General features: G+C 39.1%; 1 protein-coding gene across 1 annotated transcript; it reads left to right on the forward strand.

The window, feature by feature from the left end:
* Positions 1-22,302, forward strand: CNRIP1 (cannabinoid receptor interacting protein 1). The gene is made up of 3 exons (XM_079720954.1): positions 1-230; positions 2,329-2,479; positions 21,293-22,302. The coding sequence occupies exons 1-3, from the start codon at positions 52-54 to the stop codon at positions 21,455-21,457; spliced, it is 495 nt and encodes a 164-aa protein (XP_079577080.1). The 5' UTR covers positions 1-51; the 3' UTR covers positions 21,458-22,302.
* Positions 22,303-24,242: the final 1,940 nt, after the last annotated feature.

Here is a 24,242-nt window from a genome sequence, read left to right on the forward strand (position 1 = left end):
GTCCTCCGCCCCGCGGAGCCGCCGCGCCCGCTCGCCCGCCCGCGCCCAGCCATGGGGGACCTGCCGGGCCTCGTGCGCCTCTCCATCGCGCTGCGCATCCAGCCTAACGACGGCCCGGTCTTCTACAAGGTGGACGGGCAGCGCTTCGGCCAGAACCGCACCATCAAACTGCTCACGGGCTCCTCCTACAAGGTGGAGGTGAAGATTAAGCCCACCACGCTGCAGGTCGAGTGAGTGCGGGCGCGCGCAGCGGCTGACCGGCCCCACTTGGGGTACGCGGGGTGGACCGAGGCCCCCGGGACAGCCGGAGCCTCTCCTGGGCACCTCTTGCCTCGCACCGCGCCCAGAGGTCCCAGGAGGTTGGCGGGGGGGGGGGGGGGGGGGGGGGGGTGTATAAGGTCAGCTCCCTGCACCCTAGGTCCCGTCCCCTGCCTTACACTACTCTCTCTGCTGTTCTCGCTTCCCTCCACGCCTCGCGGGGTGGGATGTTTAAAACAGCGACAGGAAGCCAGGGGTTTGGGGGCTTTTTCTTTCCTTGTAAAATTTTCATCCCTCCTGTGCAGCCATCGGCGCGGACCCGCAGGCGGCCGGGGTGGGGCAGAGGGGAGAAGCTCGCCGAGGGGTTCACTTACCGCAGTCCCGGTCCTCCTCTGCCCCGTTCTGTGAGGCTGAAGGAAGGAGAAAGGCTGAGGAATGAGGCGGAAAGTGGGGGGCGGGTGATTATTGGGGCTCCCTGAAAGATGCTCCCCACTCCTCCATCAACCCTTATGAGCCTGGGACCCCGGGGCTGGAAGAGCAAGACGGAAGGCAGCCTCCTCTGCTTAGGCCTAGTTTCCCGGTTTTCCTTGCCTGGTGTTTTTCTTTTTCTCCCGAATTGTCTGTTCAGCCGGTGATTAGCAACATCCTGACAACAAAAGGACGGTTTTTTTATACTTATTTATTCGTGGCAGGGTTTATCTCTTCTCTGCTACCAGAGGTTGATGCATCCAGTAGGCTCTGGCTGGAAAGTCAGTGTAGGAGGGTGCAGTAGCTTATGGGGAAGTATCCAGGGCTGGAATCCTTTACCTCTCAGCTTCCACGTAAGCATGGTGTGAAGTCTAGTGTGGAAAGAGGAAATAAACCATCCTATACTGTATCTACCATTTGCTGAGCTTGGGAGGTGGGGTGGAGAGGGCTTTGAATCCACCTGACACCTTTTATAGCTTACGTGTCCTCCAGCAGTTGTTAATTCAACAAACTTGTATTGGCCTTCTAGGTGCCAGGCTCCAACTGAACGACCTAGAGTCAAACTTGAGTTGTGTCTAATGGTCTTGGTCCATTTACTTGTCCTCATCACTGACAGCTCCAAGCACCCATTATCCTCACATTCCCCAGTGTTCTGTGCATCTGGTTATAATCCAGACTTTTTCTTTCCCTTCTTTCCTGGCAAGCCCTTCTACCAAGTTATCTGTTCTGTTTCCTTCAGGATAGTTCTCTATTTTTCAAGTTAATCTAAAAACAAATTTGTGTTAATGATAAAACTATTTTTTTTTGTTACACTTTAATTTTATCAAAGTTTTTCAGTGCCCTAACCCAGTGATTCTCAAACTTGAGTCTACGTCGGAATCACCTGGAGGGCTCAATAAAACACATATGGCTGAGCCCCATCCTAGATGTAGTAAACTCTAGTTTACTACATCTAGAGCGGAGCTTAAGAATTTGCTTTCTAATAGTTGGCAGGTGATACTGATACTGCTAGTCCAGGGATGACACTTTGAGAACCATTACCCTAACATGAAGAAATGATGCCAGTGAGAATTTTTGGTGTGTGGCTGGCTTGAGGAAGAGTACCCCAAATTATGGGACCCCTGACTGTTGGAACAGAAGAAAAAACCATTAGAGAATTAGTTCAGTGGTTCTCAATCCTACCTGTGCATTATAGTCACCTATGCAACGTTAAAATAAATTTTCTAGTGCCCAAACCACACCCCAGACCAATTGAATCCTATTCTCTGCAGTTTGAGATGGGGTGGGTATAGGTAGGTTTTTAATAGCTCCACAGATGAGAAACTAAAGAGGAAGACCACTGACAGAGTCTAACTCAGCCTTGTGCAAGTACTTTGGATGAGAATACTGATGTCAATCCAGAGAGATTAAGTAGTTGACCTGGCGTCACATGACTGGTTAGCTGGGGAAGTCAAGCCCCCTAAACTCTCAGAACTTTCTGCCACACCACAGTGTCTCCGTTAGCCACACCCTATGGGGTTTCTGCCTGGAGTTGTGGTTCAGACCAGGACAGGGTGCCTAAGCTAATTCCTACCATATGTGGTCAACTCAAGTCCATTGCAGGAACATTTCCATTGGTGGTGTGCTTGTCCCTCTGGAACTGAAGTCTAAAGAGCCTGATGGGGACAGAATCGTATATACAGGAACATATGACACAGAAGGTGTGGCCCCAACCAAGAGTGGAGAACGGCAGCCCATCCAGATCACCATGCCGGTAAGGCCTACTTGGGATTGTTGGAGGGTGGTGCCAGGGCAAGTGGAAACCATGGAAAAGAAAATATGAAACATTATTTCAATTCATGGTTTCATATTCGAATATATTTGTTCATAATGTCCAAGTACAATTAATTAAATGATCCATGCTTCTCCAGTGATCAGTTTCATAGTAATTTCTTATGTGGCAAAAATTTAAGTCTCTCCCTACATTTTTGTAATCTGTTCCATTGCTCTGTCTACACTTACGCCAAAGCTGCATTGTTTTAAAGACATTGCTTTTACAGTATGTGTTTGTGTATTTTGTAATTGGTCACCTTACTGAATTTGCTTACTAAAATTCTTCATTCGACGATCTTGGGTTTTTCAGGTAGACAGTCATAATCTACATATAATTGTGTCATTTTTTGATTTTTTTTTTCTGGCCTTCCTGCATTGGCTAATGTTTCTAGAATAATGTTGCCTACTAATAGTGGTAATCCTTGTCTCCAGGGTTTCACTGTTAGACACAATGTTAGTTTCAAATATTTATTATGTTAAAGCATCCTGTTTCTAGTTCACTAAGAGGTATTTTTTTTAATTGGGAGGTGTGTTGAATTTCTTCTAATTCCTTTTCCCATCTACGGAGATAGTTTTTCTCCTTTGATAAATTAATGGAATAAATATAAAATATACTTTGAAATACTAAACTTCCCTTTATTTCTTAAAATAAACCCTACTTAATGTCATTTATTATTTGTAATCTATTACTACATTCAATATGCTAGTATTTCATTTAGGGTTTTTAAATTTTGTTTGGTTGATTTATCAGCAAATATATAAGGATTTCCTATATATATCAGGCACTGGAAGAAGAGTGGTGAACAAAATAGATATCCCTGGCTTCATGGGGCTTCTTATCTAGAGGAGGAAAACATACTTTATACATGATTATCAATAATAAAGTAGATAATTGTTATTCTACAAAATGTACTGAAACAGTAGTGGCACCCTTGGGATATATACCAGGGGTCTTAGTCTAGCTCAAGATTTAGGGGATGGCTTTCTTGAGAAAGAACTAAAGATATGTAAGAGTTGAGGGAATAGGGAGCACTTGAGGAAAAAGGAGGTACAATGATCAAGAGCTGGGGGAGAGCAGAATGTGTTTCAATGAATGAGTAGAAGCCCTATATAGCTGGAGCAGACAGTGAGGCAGAGACTGACTCAAGATCAAGATGGAGTTAACACAACGTTGTAAATCAACTATACTCCAATAAAAATTTTTAAAAGTAATAAAAATAAAGATTAAGCTGGAGAGGAAAGTAGAGTTTAGATGTTACAGGACCTTCTTTCCTTATTGAATTTATCTTAATGCCTGTGGGAACTCATTGAAGGTTTGTAAGTCAACTTTGATAAGCAATTTACATATAAATTGTATGTAAATACATTAATACACCAATTTAAAGTATTCAGTTACATAGATTTTAACTACTGTATAATCACCACCCCAACAAAAATATAGAACATTTCTGTCATCCCCCAAAATTCCTCCATGCCCATCTGTAATCGATGCCCCCAGGCTTAGCCCTCTCTGACCTTTTTGTCTCAATAACTTAGTTTTAACAGTTCTAGAATTTCATGTAAATAGAATCGTAGCAATGTGCCTGACTTCTTTCACTTAGCATAATGTTCTTGTATAATGTATAATGTTGTAGCATAATGTTGTCATATAAATAGTTGGTTCCTTTTATCACTGAGTAGTATTCCATGGGAAGGATATAGTACAGTTTATTTGTCCCTTCACCAATAAATGAACAGCTGGGGTGTTTTCAGCTTTTGAGGTTATGAATAAAGTTGCTATGAATATTTGAGTATGAGTTTTAGAGTGAGGATGTTTTCACTTCTGTTGAGTAAATACCTAAGAGGAGATTTGATGAGTCACATGGTAAGTACATGTTTAACCATATAAGAAATATCCAGACTGCTGTACCATTTCATATTTCAACCAGCAATGCATGAGAATTCCAGTTACTTTACATACTTAATTATATATCAGTCTTTTAAATTTGGAATTGCAAAAGACCTAGAAGAGCCAAAACAATTTTGTTTCATGGTCTATAACGTAGTCTTTAAATCAGATAGCCTAAATCTTCCTTCTTTGTTTACTCAAAGTTATTTTGACTATTCTAGGCCCTTTGCATTGTTATATAGATTTTAGAATGAGCTTGTCAACTTCTCCAAAAATTGGGGTATTAATTGGGTTTGCATTAAATCTATATGCCAGTTTGGAAAGATTTGACACATTACTATTGAGCCTTCTGATACATGAATATATCTGCCTATTTAGGTTTTCTTTAATTTCTCTCTATAATGTATTACAGTGTTCCCTGTACAGATTTTATACATACTTTGTTAAATTTATCATTAAGTGTTTCATATTTAAATGCTACTATAAATGGTGGTTATTAGTATATAGAAGTAAAATTGATTTTTTCTATATTCATCTAGAATCCTGAGGCCTTGCTAATTTCACTTATTAGTCCTAATAGTTGTTCGGGGTCTTTTTTGTAGCATCCCTAAGCTTTTCTATGTATGATACATTTTTTTTCTTTTTTAAAAAAATATTTATTTATTTATTTTTGGCTTCATTGGGTCTTCGTTGTGGCACATGGGCTCTTCGTTGCGGCTGGGCTCTGTAGTTGTGGCGCACGGACTTAGTTGCCCCATGGCATGTGAGATCTTAGTTCCCCGACCAGAGATCAAACCTGCGTCCCCTGCATTGGAAAGCAGATTCTTAACCACTAGACCACCAGGGAAGTCCCTCATTAACATTTTATTGAGGATTTTATATCTGTGTTCCTGAGGAATATTGGTCTATGGTTTTCTTTTCTTGTCATTATCTGGTTTTTGGTATCAGAGTAATAATACTAGCTGCATAAAATTATTTGGAAAGTTGTTCACTCTACCGTTTTCTGGAAGAGTTTGTATAGAATTAATAGTATTCTTATTTAATGTTGGATAGAATTCACCAATAAAAGCATGCATTTCACTTTGTCTAAAGGTTTTTAGTTACAAATTCAATTTCCTTAATTGATATTGGGCTATTCAGGTTTTATTTCTTGAGTTAACTTTTTTAATAAATTTATTTATTTTGGGTTGCATTGGGTCTTCGTTGCTGCACGCGGGCTTTCTCAGTTGCAGCGAGTGGGGGCTACTCTTCGTTGCGGTGCACAGCCTTCTCATAGCGGTGGCTTCTCTTGTTGCGGAGCATGGACTCTAGGCGTGCGGGCTTCAGTAGTTGTGGCACGCAGGCTCAGTAGTTGTGGCTCGTGGGCTCTAGAGTGCAGGCTTAGTAGTTGTGGCGCACGGGCTTAGTTGCTCTGTGGCATATGGGATCTTCCTGGACCAGGGCTCGAACCCATGTCCCCTGCATTGGCAGGCGGATTCTTAACCACTGTGCCACCAGGGAAGTCCCTTGAGTTAATTTTTGTAATTGGTCTTTGATATCATTCATTTATTTCAATTAAATTGTCAAATTTGTTGGCACAAAGTTGTTGGTAATAATCCTCCACCATTCTTTGATGTCTTAGGATCTCTAATGATGTCCACTCTTTCATTCTTGATATTAATAATTTGCCATTTCTCCCCCACCAACCAGTCTAGCTAGAGATTTATCAATTTTATTGGCTTTTTCAAAAACCCAGCTTTGTTTTCATATGCTCCACTGGCCCATTTTTCTGTTTCATTGATTTCTGATCCTATCCTTTTTTTAAAGTTAGTTTTTATTTGTATGTTTGTTTATTTATGGCTGTGCTGTGTCTTTGTTGCAGCTTAGTTGTGGTATGTGGGATCTTAGTTCCCCGACCAGGGATCGAACCCAGCTCCCCTGCATTGAGAACCTGGAGTCTTAACCACTGGACCATCAGGGAAGTCCTCTGATCCTATCTTAATTATTTATTTCCTTCTTTTGTTTGCATTAAGGTATTTTAATTGAGGCTATACACACACACACACACACACACATATACACACAGAGTAAAATGATCTCTTTGTATATTGTACAGTTCGGTTTTCCATAGTTGGACTATATGCACCTAAGTGTGCATTTCTTTGAATCTTTTCTTCTTGAGGCTCACTGAATTTCTTGAATCTGTAAGTTAGTGTTCTTCCAAATTTGGGTCTTTTTAACTGTTATTTTGTCTCAAATTTCTTTTCAACTTTATTCTTTTCTTGTAGTTCCTCAGTTACACATTGGACAGCTTGGTATTATCCCACAGATCTTTACAGTCCTGTCCAATTTTCTAAAAGAAAAGAAAATTGGTTCTTCAAATTAGATAATTTCTATTGATGTATACTCAAGCTCAGTGATTCTTTTCTTCTGCCATTCCCAGGCTACTCTTGTGCTTATTTTCTGAAATTTTTTCTGTCATTGTATTTTTCAGCTCTAGAGTTTTTTATTTGTATTTTCTATAGTTTCCATCGCTCAAGATTCCCTGTGTTTGCTCATTGAGACCATGTGCCCCTTTACTCCTTTCAGCATATTTATAATTGCTGGTTTGAAATACTTGTTTGGTAAATCCAGTATCTGGCCCCATTTAGAGTAGGAATGACTTTTTTTTCCTGAATGTGGGTCATGCTTTCCTGTTTTGTTACATGTTTGATAATACTTGATTAGAAACTAAACATTGTAGATAATATATTATTGATTCTAGTTTCTTTTATTCTTCTGAGGATTAGTCTCTTTTTAAATTCTAGCATGCAGTAACATTGCTGGACTCAAACTACAAATTCTGTCTTCTCAGCAGGGTAGCAGCTGATATCTCTGCTTAATTTTTTTCAACTTCCAGTTGCTGCTTTTCTAGCCTGGTTCCCTTGTTCCAGTGGAGTTTAGCAGTCAGCCAAGGAATTGGACAGTTTATACTAAGATTTTGGGATCCATCCACCCTGAGGTTCCTCTAAATTTCCAGCTGCTCTGCCAGTCCTGAGCCCTTTGCTTTGACACTTTCAAACCAGTAAGGCTCCAACTTCTCAGGTTTGGGAATGCATTCAATTAAAAAAACAAAACAAAAAACCACAAAAAACCCCAGTGAACTTACAAATCTTATTCAGCATAATTTTCTCTTTCAAGAATAAAGTCTTCTCTTAGACGAAACCAACCCTGCTGACACCTTGATCTGGGACATCTAACCTCTCAAACTGTGAGACAATAAACTTCTGTTGTTTGGAAAAGAAAGAAAAAAAAAAGAGTCAAGCAGAAAAAGCCCCCTCCCACCAGCCCATACAAGCAGTTAGGGAAGAGTTATGGCAGAGTTATAGTCAGATTTTGGGTCTCACCTCTTCCGTAGCTCTCTTGTTTCCAGGATTTTCTCCCTAAATTTCCAGCTGCTCTGCCAGCCCTGAACACTGTCTTCTGCCACTTCTCGCAGATAAAGCTGCCATTTACTTGGGCCAAAACTGCCGGGGGATTGGGGAGTACCCTCAAGCAAAAAAGCCACACGGACAATTCTTAACTGTTATAGTTGAGATCTTTCAAGGGTAACTCTGGTTTCTGTCCTGATTTTAGTTGCTTTTTAAAGCCTTCAAATAGTTTTTGTTTATATTTTGTCAGATTTTATAATTCTCTATGTAAGTTTCACCCACCAATTCCCCATTTTTAAAAACATTTCAGTGTAGGACTTCCAGTTCCTGCTAATGTGACAAGATTTGCATGTTGTTAAAATTGGTCTAGTAGCAATATGTAGATTGGAAGGGGAAATAGGCAAAGGACAATTAGAAGGTTCTTCACCGTTTAAGATGTGGTGTTAGGGTTAATAACTTAATAAAATGAATTGGGCGCATTTTCATAGTTCGTGCTCTGAAACAATTTACATAGCATAGGATTTAGCTGTTACTTGAAAGTCTGACAGAATTTCCCCATAAAAGTCAGGATCCAAAATAATGGTATTTGGAAGGAATATCCCTAGCTTTCAACTTAGTCCATAATGTTTGCCTTTGGGGGGCTTTGAAGATTTTATTGAGTCAATTTTAGTTGTTTTTCTGAGGAAATCATCCATTTCTACAGAAACACATTTTAAAAGGTATTTTTAGACTTCTAGGAAAATATTTGAAGATCACACATCCAACAAAGGGCCGGTGGATCAAAATAAATCTCTTTTAAATCAAGTAAGTATCCTTCTACTGTAGTGTATCGAGAATAACATATGTAATTAGAGTTGAAAGGAATTATTAACTCGAAGCAGAACTGCAAATACTAAAGTTATTAGAGGGCTTCCCTGTTGGCGCAGTGGTTGAGAATCTGCCTGCCAATGCAGGGGACACGGGTTCGAGCCCTGGTCTGGGAGGATCCCACATGCCGCGGAGCAACTAGGCCTGTGAGCCACAACTACTGAGCCTGCGCGTCTGGAGCCTGTGCTCCGCAACAAGAGAGGCCGCGATAGTGAGAGGCCCGCGCACCGCGATGAAGAGTGGCCCCCGCTTGCCACAACTAGAGAAAGCCCTCCCACAGAAACGAAGACCCAACACAGCAAAAATAAATTAATTAATTAATAAAAAAACAAAGTTATTAGAATTTTATTTTTGTTTATTTTTTAAAATTTTGTTGAAGTATAGTTGATTTACAATGTTGTGTTGATTTCTTCTGTACAGCTAAGTGACTCAGTTATACATATATATATATATATATTCTTTTTCATATTCTTTTCCATTATGGTTTGTCACAAAATATTGAATATAGTTCCCCATGCTATACAGTATGACCTTGTTGTTTTTCCATCCTATATATAATAGTTTGCCTCTGCTAATCCCAAACCCCCATTCTTTTCCTCCCCTACTCTCCCTCCCACTTGGCAACCACAAGTCTGTTCTCTATATCTGTGAGTCTGCAGTTTCATAGATATGTTGATTTGTATAGTATTTTAGACTCCACATATAAGTGACATCGTATGGTATTTGTCTTTCTCTTTCTGACTTATTTCACTTAGTATGATAATTTCTAGGTCCATCCATGTTGCTGCAAATGGCATTATTTCAATCTTTTTGATGGCTGAGTAATATTCCATTGTGTGTATGTATGTATGTATGTATGTATGTATGTATATATATATATATATATATATATATCTCACATCTTTATCCATTCATCTGTCGATGGACATTTAGGTTGTTTCCATGTCTTGGCTATTGTAAATAGTGTTGCTATGAACATAGGGGTGCATGTATCTTTTCAAATTATAGTTTTGTCTGGGTATATGCCCAGGAGTGGGATTGCTGGATCATATGATAGTTCTATTTTCAGTTTTTTGAGGAACCTCCTTACCGTTTTCCATAGTGGCTGCACCAATTTACATTCTCACCAACTGTACAGAGGTTCCCTTTTCTCCACACCCTCTCCAGCATTTGTTATTTGTAGACTTTTTAATGATGGCTATTCTGACTGTATGAAGTGGTCTTCATTGTAGTTTTGATTTGCGTTTCTCTAATAGTTAGTGATGTTGAGCATCTTTTCATGTGCCTATTGGCCATCTGTCAGAATTTTAATGAGAGCCCAAGGGCCAATGAGCTAACTTTAAGTTGTTAATTCTTTCACTGAACTGGTACTGAGCACTGGGTCAAGTGCAGAGGTGGTCACCATAGATGAGACTGTACCCCATCTTCCAGGTGGTCACAGATCAGGAGAGCAGACCTCCCCACCTTCTCCCTGGAGCCAGCATGGGCTGAGGGGACCAGAGGTATAAGTTCCTCTGGTTTTAGAAGGGTGGAGTCATACTTCTTTTGCTATAGGTGTAAACAGAACCCTAGGGAGGAAGATTAACTTATTTTAGAAAGAACTCAATTAGACACTTATTAATTGGATCTCTAAAGTGAGAACTTCTACATTATTTTGAATGAGAATGAAACAAAGGTATTTTTTTAATGTGAGAATGATTTAGACTGAGTCATGAAACGAAAGATTTTCTTACTCACCATAAGTCTGGATTGCCTGTCCAGCACCTGCTAAAAGGTTGGAGAGCCTTTAGATGCTTTGGGAGGATGTTGTAGTGACAAGGGTCTCTACGCTGTAACTAATGAATCCTGAGTACCAACAGTAAAGCCTAGATTCTTCCATATAATTTCCACTCTAGAAGAAGCAGGTGATTGATAGTTGATTGTTCCAACAATGATCACACAGCGTTTGGTTTGAGCATTGGCCATGCATTTGTATGTTATTTGTAATAGGCTGATTCTAAGGAAAACAATTGAAATTAGAGGTTTCCTGATTATGTCAGCAGCTCTTATGTTAAATTCAAATGTTCATTCTAGTGGTGAAGCTTTCAGCCAGCCTTCATCATTATCCTACGATGTATTTAAGTTACCAATATTTCAAACTTAAGTTTTAAAAAGTATGAACATACCACACTCTCACAGACAACACCAAAACGTTGAAATATCCAGGTAAATGGAATCAATTAAGTAGCAAGTTCGTGGATTATTAAATTTACATTCTTCACCAAGGGAAACATCAGTGGTATGGGTGCCTGAGGAAACGTCTAGAATGTCAGAATTAGAACTGGAAGTTATGAAGGTATTGGGATGCCATCTACTTCTGTAATTAACTGTGATCCCAGGGAAACCTTAATTCAATGGGCCTGTTTCCTCAGTGCAAATAAGTGAATTCCACTATCTGATCAGTAAGACCACTGTCAGCCCTAACATGGTGTGAAAATTACAAACTTACCTTTAGGGGTGTGGTACTAATTATTTGATGAAGAAAGTCAGATTCTCAAATACTGTCATTTAGGATCACACCAAATAGGACTGAAGTCCCACAAATTTATGTAGGATTCCTTTCTGGTTGGGCACAGGCACACAGAGAAGTGTGGAGATGCATCCCAGCATTTCAAGGGCTTTGCATGATTTTCTTAAAATATTGTAAAATATCATGACAAGGTTCAGAAATGTGCATAAACTTTTAAAGCACCAGGAATCCCTACATTGATTTGGCTCATTTTCAGATTACCTTCCACATATATACATCCTGTAGTTGCAATAGTTTTTAATACATATTTTGTACAACTTTCTACATATTCATTTTTATAATTTTAAGGGTAACATAAGACTCTATCACAATATATCATAATGATTACACTCTTACCCAGATATTAGATATATTGATTGTCCCATCATAAAAAGTGCTATAATGTAAAGTTTTGTGCATATAGTTCCTCAATCTGAGTAAAAATACTTGGTCAAAAGAACTGAATCTGGGCTTCCCTGGTGGCGCAGTGGTTGAGAGTCTGCCTGCCAATGCAGGGGACGTGGGTTCGTGCCCCGGTCCGGGAGGATCCCACATACCGCAGAGCAGCTGGGCCCATGAGCCATGGCCGCTGAGCCTGTGCATCCGGAGCCTGTGCTCCGCAACGGGAGAGGCCACAAAGTGAGAGGCCCACATACCGCAAAAAAAAAAAAAAAGAAGAACTGAATCCTTATGGCTTTTCCCACATATGGCCTTTTTGGGTATTTTTTTGTTTTTTTTTTAAGTTGTACATACTATTTTACAATGTTACTAGCAATAAAGTCTACTGGCTTTGTTAAAATTATGACATCATCGAGAATTACTTTAAAAAAATAGATTTTCTAATTTACTTTTCACTATCACAAGACTGTACATTTCTACATGTTAATTTAATTTTGTTTCTTCTTGTGTATATTATTCTTTCATGTTTCGTCAATAGTTCTGTTGGAAATTATTTTTTTTTAAATCACAAACTCCTAATAAAGATAAACAATCTGTTGTATCTGTCATATTTCTCTCACTATCGCTTTATTTTTATTTTCCATTGTGTAGAAATATAATTACATTAAAAGTTTTCATTTTCTGTTATGATTTCTTCTTTTAAAATGAAGACGGTTATTTTTTCCATAGAGTTGACAGTCTCTTTTGGTTTTCCCATAGTTTTGGATTTTATGAGATTTAACTTTCCTCATATTCAAACTTGATTTATATGTTTATACTGTACATCACTTTCCAAAAGATTTAAGCTGGTATTTAGCATTTTATGAGTCCCAGCAGTAAAGCCTAGGTTCTTAAATATAATTTCCACTCTAGAAGAATCAGGTGAATGATTGTTCCAACAGTGATCGCACAGCTTTTGGTTTGAGCATTGGCCATGCATTTGTATTTTATCTGTAATACGTGATTCTATTACAATTGAAATTAGAATTTTTTTAATTTTTATTCATTTTTTGGCTGCATTGGGTCTTTGTTGTGGTGTGCGGGCTTCTGATTGCGGTGGCTTCTCTTGTTGTGGAGCACGGGCTCCAGGTGCATGGGCTTCAATAGTTGTGGTGTGCGGGCTCAGTAGTTGTGGCTCACAGGCTCTAGAGTACAGGCTCAGTAGTTGTGGCGCATGGGCTTAGTTGCTCTGCAGCATGTGGGATCTTCCCAGACCAGGGTTCAAACCCGTGTCCCCTGCATTGGCAGGCGGATTCTTAACCACTGCGCCACCAGGGAAGTCCTAGAATTATTATTAATTGAAATTAGAGAAGGTTTCCTGATCAAGTCAGAAGCTATAATGTTAATTGAAAATTTCATTCTAGTGATGAAAGCCTTACATATGCTTTAACACTATTTTATGACCTTTGTCAGGCTTAAGTATTGTAAATTACAGACACAACCACTTTCACAGGTAATAAGGAAGTCTTGAGATCCCCAAGTAAATGCAGTTAATCAAGTAGGTGAATCCAGCAAGGGAAGCTGAATTAAAGGTACACCAAAGCAACTTCTTATGAGTCTAAGGTTACCTCAGAGTAGTTTGTCAGATTTTTATAAATCATTGACTAAGTGATGCTAGGATAATTGGCTATTTGGGGGAAACATCACTGCTGTTCTTTCTGGATGCCATACTTCAAAAAGATATTTCAGAGATGGATCCCAGGGTTATCTGTAAAAAGTCAACTTTGTAAAAAATCAAAATGAAAAGAATTAATCTAAACCTTAAAGAAATGGAAGAAATCCAAAGGTGAAAATGGAAAACTTTGATTACATAAATGTAAAATTCCTGTTAAACATTGTAAACAAAGTTAAATTTTCCTTAAAAGGCAATTTAAATTAAAAGGCAAAGTTGGTGAAAAACTTATTTGTAACCTGGATGGTTAAGCTGTGTTGCCTCGATTTGCCACTGCCCATGCAGACAGTGCTGCAGCCCTGAAGCTGAACTCAAGAAGTAGTCAAGTGCCATCTGACTTAGATTAGTGGCAGTGATCTCTCTATTCACATGATTCCAGAGGCCCTGGTACAGGGAGTTAAGGATACCCAGCTCTAAAAGCTCTCCACCCACACTTCAAAGAGCAGTGCTGACTTGTATTTTAATGTGTCTAATTCTCCACTCAGTCCCTCCAAGGAGAGAGCCCAAGTGGAGATTCTGTCTGCATCATGGTAGTCTTCATGATAGTCTCTTTAGTAGGCGACTGGGGGGAGTTTAGAGGAATAAGGCAGGGAGGTACATGAGCTTGTTGTGAGGCTGTGTTTGCGCAGTAAGGTGGCCTTACACATGCATTCCCAAGAGTAAAAGGTGTTCCTCATGTCAGCTCTTTCTAGTATTTTGGCAAAATCTGTAGCTTAATATATAAAGAATTCTTAGAAACCAGTAAGGAAAAGAACCATAGGACATGGAAAATTGAAAAATAAGCAAAAAACATGAAGAGGCAATTCACAGAAGAGATACAGATGATCAGTAAATACATAAAAATAGTTTAATTTCACTATTGGTAAAAAAAAAAATACAAATATTGCAATGCCAGTTTTCACCTACAAAATTAGTCAAATATTTAAAAGTAATACTAATTGTTCAGTGCTAGTGTATTTCTGAAATATAATAATTTTTCTAAATTGATTTTTGGATCCTGCAAGCTTGCTGAATTCACTTATTAATTGCATAGTATTTTCTGCAAACAGTTGTTTATCTGTGAATAGAAAGTATTACTTCCCCTTTTTTTTTCCTTCCGTCTAGCCTTAAGGTACTAGCTTAAGACTGCTAACACAGTGCTGTACAGGAATAGTAAGAACTGCTCTTGGTACCTTATTTGCATCTTATAGAGGAAGGACTCGGTCTCTTACCATTGAGGGTGATGTTAGCTATAGGTTTTTTATTGGTGCCCCTTAATCAGATTGAAGAACTTTCCTTCTGTTCCTAGTTTGCTGCGAGTTTTTATTATGAATGGATGTTGAATTGCCAAATGCTCTTTCTGCATCTATTAATATGATTACATGGTGTTTCTCCTTTATTTTGTTAATATGGTGAATTACATAGATTTTCAAATATTGAACCATCCTTGAGTTCTAAGGATACATCTCTCTTGGTCCCAGTGTAATATCCTTATTATGTTTGCTGGATTTTATTTACTAATATTTCAAAAAATAAAAATTATAAGCAAATTTTATGCATAAAACCATGAGGAATTTTTGTCTGCAGTTTTCCTTTACTCATAATAATATCTTTGTGAGGTTGTGGTATCAGGGTAACAGTGGCTTCACAGAATGAATTGAGAAGTGTTCCTTCCTCTGTTACGTAGAACTAGTATTTTTCCCTTAAATGTATGAATTTATCAATGAAGGCATTTGGACCTGAAATTTCCTTTCTGGGAAGATTTTAAACTACAAATTCAATTTCTTAAGTAGTTAGAGATTTAGTGATAGCTTGTGTCTTTCAAAGAATTTGTACATTTTAAACAATGTATTAGTATAAGTTTGTTCCTAATCTAAGGATCCCACATTGTTCCTAATATAGGATCAATTGTGATAGCATCTCTTTCATTCCTAATATTGGTAACTTGCTTTCTTTTTCCTGCTCAGTTTTGTGGGGGTTTATCAATTTTGAAGACATTTTCAAAAAAAACCAAACAAACAGATTTTAGTTTCATCAATTTTCCTTTACTGGTTTTCCTTTTTCTGTTTCATGGGTTTCTGCTGTTTATTGCCTTTCTTTTTCTTACCAATAGATGGGCTACAGTTAAAAGGACCGGCAATGTCAACTTTTGCAGAGTCTGTAAAACAACTGAAACTCTCATATTACCGGTAGGGATGTAAAACGGCTCAATCACTTTAGAAAAGTTTGACAGTTTCTTATAAAGTTAAGCATACTTATAAGACCCAGAACTTTTAGTCCTATCTATTCAGCTAAGAGAAGTGGAAAATATGTATTTACTACTAAAACTTCAAACAGTACAGGAATAAAGAGGCTTGGAATCCAGTAGGAATTGGTAGGTCACATCACAGTAAAAGTCATAGATGCTTTTTTTTTTTTAGGAGTTTATTAATTTATTTACTTATTTTTGCTGTGTTGCGTCTTCATTTCTGTGTGCGAGGATTTTCTCTAGTTGTGGCAAGCGGGGGCCACTCTTCATCGCGGTGCACGGGCCTCTCACTATCGCGGCCTTTCTTGTTGCGGAGCACAGGCTCCAGACGCGCAGGCTCAGTAGTTGTGGCTCACAGGCCTGGTTTCTCCGCGGTATGTGGGATCCTCCCAGACCAGGGCTCAAACACGCGTCCCCTGCATTAGCAGGCAGACTCTCAACCACTGCGCCACCAGGGAAGCCCCAAGATGCTTATTTATACTGATTTTATTTACTAAGGAAATAACATCATGTCTCTATCAATGTAATCTCATTCTGTGCTCCCAAGTCAGTGGATTTCTAAGTGACTCTATTCTTGGTGAATTTCACATGTCTCCAGTGGATTTCGGTGGAATGGTGAGTAGAGAGAAGTACTCTGGGGATTCTAGGGCATCTGGTTGTAAGACCACCATGGAAATTGTTTAAAACAAGTTCTTCAGATTCCTCATTTGTTACTGAGCACTACAAACGAGTCTCCTCTCTTTGGAAGCTGATGGGTTCTCTTTCACATTGGTTGTGAAATAAAAGTGTACCAAGCCTTGCAACTTGTAAGAACACTAAGGCAAATAAAATGTCCAGGTATGTAGTAGAGTGTCAGTTTCAGAATAAATAGACTGGGTGGCTTAAACAGCAAATATTTATTTTTCACAGTTCTGGAGGCTGGAAGTCCAAGATCAAGGCACCAGCAGACCTGGTATCTGGTGAGAACAATCTTTCTGATTCACAGACAGCTGCTTTCTTGCTGTGTTCTCACATGAAGGAAAGCAGAGAAAGAGAGAGATCATCCCTCTTGTGTCTGTTTTTATAGGGACACTAATCCAATTCATGAGGGCTCCATCTTCACACCCTAATTACTTCTGGAAGGCCCCACTTCCAGATACCATCACATTGGGGATTTAGGCTTCAACATATGAATTTTGGGGAGCTACAAACATTCAGTCCATAGTAGTGTCCTAAAGCGCTCTACACACGACAGTTCATAGATGTTCTTCTCACTCAGGGAGAAAAAAGAAAAACTGTTCAGTACCTTTTAGCTCATTTGCTTATATAAATAATTTGGTCCATTGATTATAGTTTCTAGATAGGAATTAGGAAACCTAGCTTCTTGACCTGCTTCTAGCATTAGCTGGCTGCACAATGTAGACCTAGGCCAACTCACTTAACCTCTCTGAATATTAGTTCTTTCATCCTTAGAATGAGATGTTAAAACCAGTCACAACACCAATGTGGAATGACATATGTGAAAGTATTTGTATTTAAAAAAAGAGCTATTAAATGCACAGAATTACACCATGTATAATTGCATTACCTGGGAGCCTGCCTGGGTAAATTTTCCTTGGAAGGCACAGATGGGTTGGGAGGGAATGGAGAGCTTGTAGCTGCTTCCTTTGTTCTTCAAGAGGAATATCAGCTTTGGATAGCACATCTGTTCTTAGCCAGAAGAGAAGAAATCCTGAGTTAGGTAGAGAGATGCCCAGGAAATAGAACTCTAGAAGGAAGAATAGGAAGAAGGCTAATGGGAAGTTAAAACAACTAAGGTGTGGGAGAGAGGAAGACATATGCCTATTTATCAGCAGTTAAGTTTACTTGAATAGGACCTTGGGTCCAACATTAATAACAGAGAAACCAAGTAGAAGCACCTAAGCATCCCATATCTTTAGCTGTGACTTGCTGTCAACAGACTTCTATTTTGGTCTCCTGTGTTACTGAGAACTCTTAGATTGAGACTTTATTAATTTTAAGGTCATTCAGGTTTAAGCGTAGTGCCTTAAGGCTTTTTGTTTTTGTTTTTTGCCTGTGGTCGTGATCACCTTTGTTTGTTCTTGTGACCAACTTTTATTTATATCTGTTTCAGAAAAGGTATTGTCTTTTCCACTTACCTAGCCTGATATCAAGCTGCTCCCTCAAAAGTTTAGCTGGTGTTTGTAAAATATTTTTATAACTTAATTCAGTTGCACTTAAAATGTACAGTGTCCTATGCTGGTCAAAAATAATAATAAGTCATCTTGGTGGTTTGTAAAATGAGATATCAGTTTATTATTACCACCATTACCATATTGTAAACAAAGTTGTAATATTTTCATTAGCATATATGTATCCTTAATAGAATTTATTAAATCCCTAGGGTTCAAGGGATATATATGTTAATTTTTCAGGGGTGATAGATCCATTTCACCACTTAAAATATTCTTTCTGATTATAAAAGTAACTATTTATTGCAGAAAATCTAAGTAGAAAAGATATAAAAACAATTTCTTAGAGAGCTATTGTTAAATTTTTTCATTTTCTTTTCTCTATACATCTTATTTTGTGTATTTGAATTCATAATGTATATAAAGTGTTTTAATCTTTTTTCTGTTAACATTGTAATCATTTTCTCTCATCATTAAAGCTAAATTCCTGTTTAGTGATTGTATAAATTCATAGTACAGATATTTCACCATTTTCATAATAATTTCCTAAAGTTGGATGCTTAAATTGCTTCCAGTATTTGGAAATGTTTGCTAAGTTGATAGGTGAATAATATCTCTGTAAAGTATGTATTTCTTTAATTAATAATAATATTACATTTGAATATTTTTCAGATGTTAGCCAATTTTTTAATGAACTGTCCAGTTTTATCCAAATGTTCTTAGTAGTTCTTACTAGTTAATTCATATAATATTTTATATTAAGGATATTAGCTATTTGGTAATACTTGTAAATACTTACAATTTGGCTTAACATTTTTTCTGATTATAAAAGTAAAATTCAATCATTAAATTTTTTAAGTACAAATAAGTACATAGAAGAAAATAAAACTTATTCCATCAGCATTAACATGTGTAATTTTAATGGAATTAACACTAGACAGTCTTGTTGGCACTCTGCTTAGTTCAGGTGACAATATAGAATACTAGAAAAATTTTATTAAATATTTACATTTAGAATTGTTACATAGTATTCCACTATACACATATGCCATAATTAATTAAGGATGGAAATTTAGTGTTCAATTTTTCACTACTCGAAACCCTGTGGTATTCTTAAGATAAATTATAAGTGAAATTACTGGACCCAAGTATGTTCACACCTTTACTTGATACAAATTACCCTTCTGAAAGTCTATGTAATTCAGTTCCCATTGGCAGTAGTCAGAATACCTGTTTCCTTGTTGCTCACTAAAAATCCATAGTTCTAATTTTTAATCAACTTTGTTGTATAGTTTTCATATAATAAATGTACCCATTTTAAGTATACTGATCAATGAGTTTTAACAAACACATACATATACTCTTGTAACCACCACCCCAATCAAGATGTAAAATGTTTCCATTACCCCAAAAAGTTCCCTCTTGCACATTTTCATCAATCATCAATTCCCTCCTCCTACCCCAGGTAACTTGGGTAACCACAGATGTTTCCTGTCAGCATAGATTATATTCTATCACTATAAATTATATGGAGATATATATATATATATAAATGGAATCATATAGTACATGTATTCTTTGGGGTCTAGATTCTTTTGCTCAGCATGTCTTTGAGATCCATCACTGTTGCTGCCTGAATCGATATGTTCTATTATTGAGTAAAAAGCCATTTTACTGATATACCAAAATGTATCTATCACCAGGTGAAGGATGAAACATTTGGGCTGATTCCACGCTGGGGCTTTTGTGAATAAAGCTGCATATGTATGCACAGGTCTTTAAGCTATGACTCTGAAAAAGAAATCCTTCATTTTCTTACCTGGGAGAAGATTTGTGGACTCTAGGTATATCACCTACTGTTTCAGGTCAAGCAGATTTCTCAAAGGCAAGCCATACCTTGTCTTAGGGTCCGATTAGCAGGATGAGGCAATGGGGCAGGATATGATTTTGAGAGCATCTTGGAAGGCTATCTGGGGAGCACCTGATCACCCTCCTCCTGTAGCAACCGCAAGCATAAGGCTCCTGTTGCTCACAGCCCTCCCCCACAATGTCTTCTGGCTCCTGACAAGTCTAAGAACCCTGCTAAGTCAGGCCTGGCCTCCTCCCATGACGGGGGGTGGGTCAGAGGAGAAAATAACGACAGGCATCATGCTGTTTACTGCCACATCCCCTAAATAGCTCCAGGAGGCAGTGGCAGGGTCAGGCTACCCTACAGGCCACTTGAGCCCCTGCCCAATGGCCTCTAGGGTATTCTGTGCCCTCTTCTCAGCTACATGAGAATTGTGTGCTCATGACTCCGTAGAATTCCATGCAGTGTTTGCAGGGCCTACCTTCTGGAAGTAGAATGCAAACTTCTCGAGAGCAAAGGATCACGCCTTATACAAATTTTTCTATGTACAAGGCACACAGTAGGTACTCACATAGGGTTTTGGGTAATGTAAAATCAGAACCTGAGACATGGGCATGGCTTATAAACACTCAATAGTATTTGAAGGTTAAAGTAGGGTCTTTAACAAACAAATGCTTCCGATAACATAGTTTTCCCTGGAATTGAAATTAGCGATGGGAGGGCAGTTGTAGCTTTTGTTTCATGTTGTTGTGCACATGTTATTTTGTACAGCTATTTTTCAAAAAAGAAACCAAAGACAATCATTAAACACCATTCCCTCTCTTCTCTTCCCAATCTGCCTTCTGTGGCAACCTCTGAAATTCTGAGATTCTAAGAGAAGTTTCCAGAACCTAAATATGGGAAACAGATACATTTGGGGAGTTATTTGTATTAAAGGCAATATGGTAACAAATGCCATGAGTGGGATGGGAATAAGATTTTATAGAGAAATAAATGGTTTACAGACAGCTTTTCAGGAAAATCTCTCTCATAATAAAGGAAGATAGTTCATTAGAGTAAGGGCCTAAGCTTTCAGACCACAAGAGCCTGGAGTGATTACACAGATTACACCTCATTACACGGTACATCTGTTACTAAGTCTAAAGTCATTCTGCTCACTGCATGACAGGCAGTAAGTCAGGAGACAAGTTATTGGGGGAACTTTATTTGGAAAGCCAGCAGACTGAGAAGGTGGCCGACTAATGTCCTAGAGAAACATCTTACCCCAGTCAGAATCCAGGCTTCGTTTATACTAAAAGGTGAGGGGCAGGGGTGAAGGGGGGAGTTGGTTGGTATAAACTTCTTGGTGCAGGAATCCTTTGTTCTTGCAGCTGTCCACGTAGGTCAGGTCACGATATTCCTGTAAACTTCCAACAAGACAAATGTTATTCTCTGTTCTACAACTTTTTATTTTTATATGAATGGGAAAGTGTTGTACTCTTAAAGGTCAGAGGCTTGAGAATGGGCTGTCCTGTATATTGCAGGCTATAGGCAACATTCTTAACTGGAAGCCAAAGCAATAGAATAGAAAGGTTGAGGTAAAAGAAACAGATCTAATATGGAGTCAGATTTGTTCTTCCCTATTATATCTCTTTCACGAACATCAACTCTTGTGTTTGTTCATGGCAGAATGAGGTTTTGATGGGGCGTGTTTCTCTTCCCTCAGTTCACTGACATTGGGACCTTCGAGACGGTATGGCAGGTCAAGTTTTACAATTACCACAAGCGAGATCACTGCCAGTGGGGAAGCCCCTTCTCCGTCATCGAGTACGAATGCAAGCCCAATGAGACCCGCAGTCTCATGTGGGTGAACAAGGAGTCCTTCCTCTGAAGATGGCGCTTTCTGATGCTGTTGGACAGTCTCTTCAGAGATCCACTTTTAGATAACCCAGCACAAGCCTTCACCAAGGCACACTACTCCGTTGCTGTCTCCCATTGGGTGCCAATTATCTACAAGCCCTGATTATTCTGAAAAGTGTAATTCCCCTCTGATGCAATGTCCCTGACATAAAAGATCATGATGTACCCTGCCCGAGAGACTCCCTTTCTGTATTCTGTGTTGGTGTTCCTGCCTCCAGTTCTTGGTCATGCTGGTGGCCACTTGGAGGAGCTCCGTGGAATCCGCAGGCTGTGTCCCACACTTAACTTTTCCACCAAATGACTGTGCTGTTTTGTTTCCAAGTTGAGTGCTTCCTTCTTTTTTGTTAAATGTTAAATAAAAAATAACAATGTGCTTGGGTTCCATCCCAAGTGTGCAAGGGTAACATGTAACTTGGGATGTTTTCCAGCTGTGTCAAAGTAGGCTTTGTGAAAATGTGATGCAAACAGCAGTCAATGGGACTCCAGTGTTGTGCTTTCTATAAACAGCTCGGCTATTGCAGGGAAGAATAATGACGAAAGAAAAGGACAAATATTTAAGAAGTGTTTATAACGTATTACAACTCAAATAATGTAAGGTATTGTGCTGTGGCCTAGTGGAAGTGGGAAAGAGCCTTGTGTGGACCACTGTTAAACAAGGTGACCAAAGGGACAGGGTTAACTCTTTGGCAAGTGACTGTGGTGTCCAAACAGGCATGCTGATGGCCTCCCTACATTCCCCTTCACTTGAACTTTGTAAAACTGTGTATGGAACTATAATCAACTTTTGATATTTCTTAATAAAGGCATTGAAAATCATCCCTGACTTGCTTTCTTAATTTGGGCAATATCTGTCTAGCAGGTGGACCTCTCCTCCAGGCCAGCTCTACTAAGATTGCTACTGAATCCAGGCTGGTACTGCTCACCACACGACAGGCCAGTAAATCAAGAGATGAGGTGGAGGGGCACAGAATAACGACTTTATTTGGAAAGCCAGCAGACCAGGAAGATGGTGGACTACTGTCCCAAAGATAAGAATTCAGGCATCTTTTATATTAAAAGGGGAGGCGGTGTGGCTGTTTGTTGAAAACTTCTTGGTGCCGGAATCCTTTGTTCTTGTAGCTGTCCATGTAGGTCAGATCATGATGTTCCTGTAAACCTCCAACAAAACAAATGTTATTTTGTCTTCTGCAACTTTTTAATCTCTCTATGATTGGGAAAGTGTTCCACTTTTAAAGGTCAGAACCTTGAGAATGGCTATCCTGTATATTTCAGACTATAGGCAACATTCTTTTACCAAAGGTGCAGAGCCAGCATGACAAAGCACAGGCAACAGAGCACAAGGATTAGAGCTAAAGGAATAGATCCAATATGGAGTCAGGTTTGTTCTTCTCTGTTACAAGACCACCATCTATGTTGCAGGGTGAGGGGGATATACCCGGAGTAGAATTAGCACACTTAACTCATAGATCAATTCTGACCATTAAACAGGGAATACTCTACCAGCTGCTACAAAGCTAGCACAGGCTTGGGCTCTTGGTGGACAATCAAAAAATGCTTGTCCCTATCCTCTCTCCATTCCTCCTTCCAGGGTGACCACACCCCTGTCAGCCAGCTGTGTAGCTGAGCAGCTTTAGGATGTGGTGCTGTAACAGTGCATGTGCATCTGGATGGAGACCTCCTTGCCTGATCCCAGGCACTGCAAGGTACCTGGCACAAAGCCTGTACTCCATGTAGATTGAGGATGAATTCCCTACGAAGCAAAGAATCACTCTCTTGAAAGGTAACAATATTGTAATGTACACTTGGGAAGCACAAATCCTATTGGGTTGGAAAAAGTTGGGGATTTGTTTTTTTGCCGCCTGTGAACATTCCATGTAAGAATATGCAAGGTTTATGGGACTATTGCAAAGCATCAATTTCTTGTGGAAATGAATTTGGAAGGCTGGCCCCAAACCCTCTGCACCTGTGTTACTTACCTGCAATGAGGCTGTGCTGCCAGCAGGGCACAGTAATGCCTTGGATTTGGGCTAATCACGAGCGGTGTTAGAAGAGAGGAGTATGCTTCTCAATTCGCTTGTTTTTCAAAAATGATGGTGTCTATTAACTGCTGCTAAATATAAGCACTAATCCATTCCTAATTACTGTATTTTAAAAGCCAACACTCTTCAAACACTGAGATATTTAAAGCAATGGGTTTACCACAGACAGAGGCTTAAGTTTTATTCCAGAATGTCCAGTGGAAATGCAGTTATTAGAAGGTGGGAAAATGTGAAAACTACACATCTTAGCCTATTGAAACATTTGATGAGTAAATATTTTCATTTGGGAAACAAGAACTCTCAAGCTAGTGACTCATCCATCAGAGCCTTAGTATTTGCTTTGAGGGGTGGAAGCAATATTGCGGCTTTTGCCCATCTCCATTTTTGAGTTGGGAATGACTTAAGGCAAGGCTGGGGGAAACATGGCCCGTGGACACACCTTCCCACCAAAGAGCCCCAGCCCAGAAGCTGGAGCATAGAAGTCCCAAAGACACACTGGGTGAGTTCAAGTGCTCACCATCATTCTGCTTGTGGCTAAGATGAGTTCGGCTAGTAGACTTCTAAAGCACATTAATATTTATGGTTTGTACCTCTACTTTATTCTCCTTATTTTGTTTAAATGCGTGTGTGCACGCATGTGTGTATGTTTCCCTTGAGGCTAAGAGGTAAGGTTGAATCAAGGGAGGTGGGGAGGGGATGGAGATGAAGTAAACAGGA

Source organism: Hyperoodon ampullatus (genome assembly GCF_949752795.1).
Source record: "Hyperoodon ampullatus genome assembly, chromosome: 15".
Taxonomy (NCBI): domain Eukaryota; kingdom Metazoa; phylum Chordata; class Mammalia; order Artiodactyla; family Ziphiidae; genus Hyperoodon; species Hyperoodon ampullatus.

Excerpts from the sequence above, each read along its gene's own strand:
- CNRIP1 (XM_079720954.1), top strand. The coding sequence starts at position 52 with ATGGGGGACCTGCCGGGCCTCGTGCGCCTCTCCATCGCGCTGCGCATC. Across the intron at positions 231-2,328 it reads CCCACCACGCTGCAGGTCGA|GAACATTTCCATTGGTGGTG; the intron begins GTGAGTGCGGGC and ends AGTCCATTGCAG. Across the intron at positions 2,480-21,292 it reads CCATCCAGATCACCATGCCG|TTCACTGACATTGGGACCTT; the intron begins GTAAGGCCTACT and ends CTCTTCCCTCAG.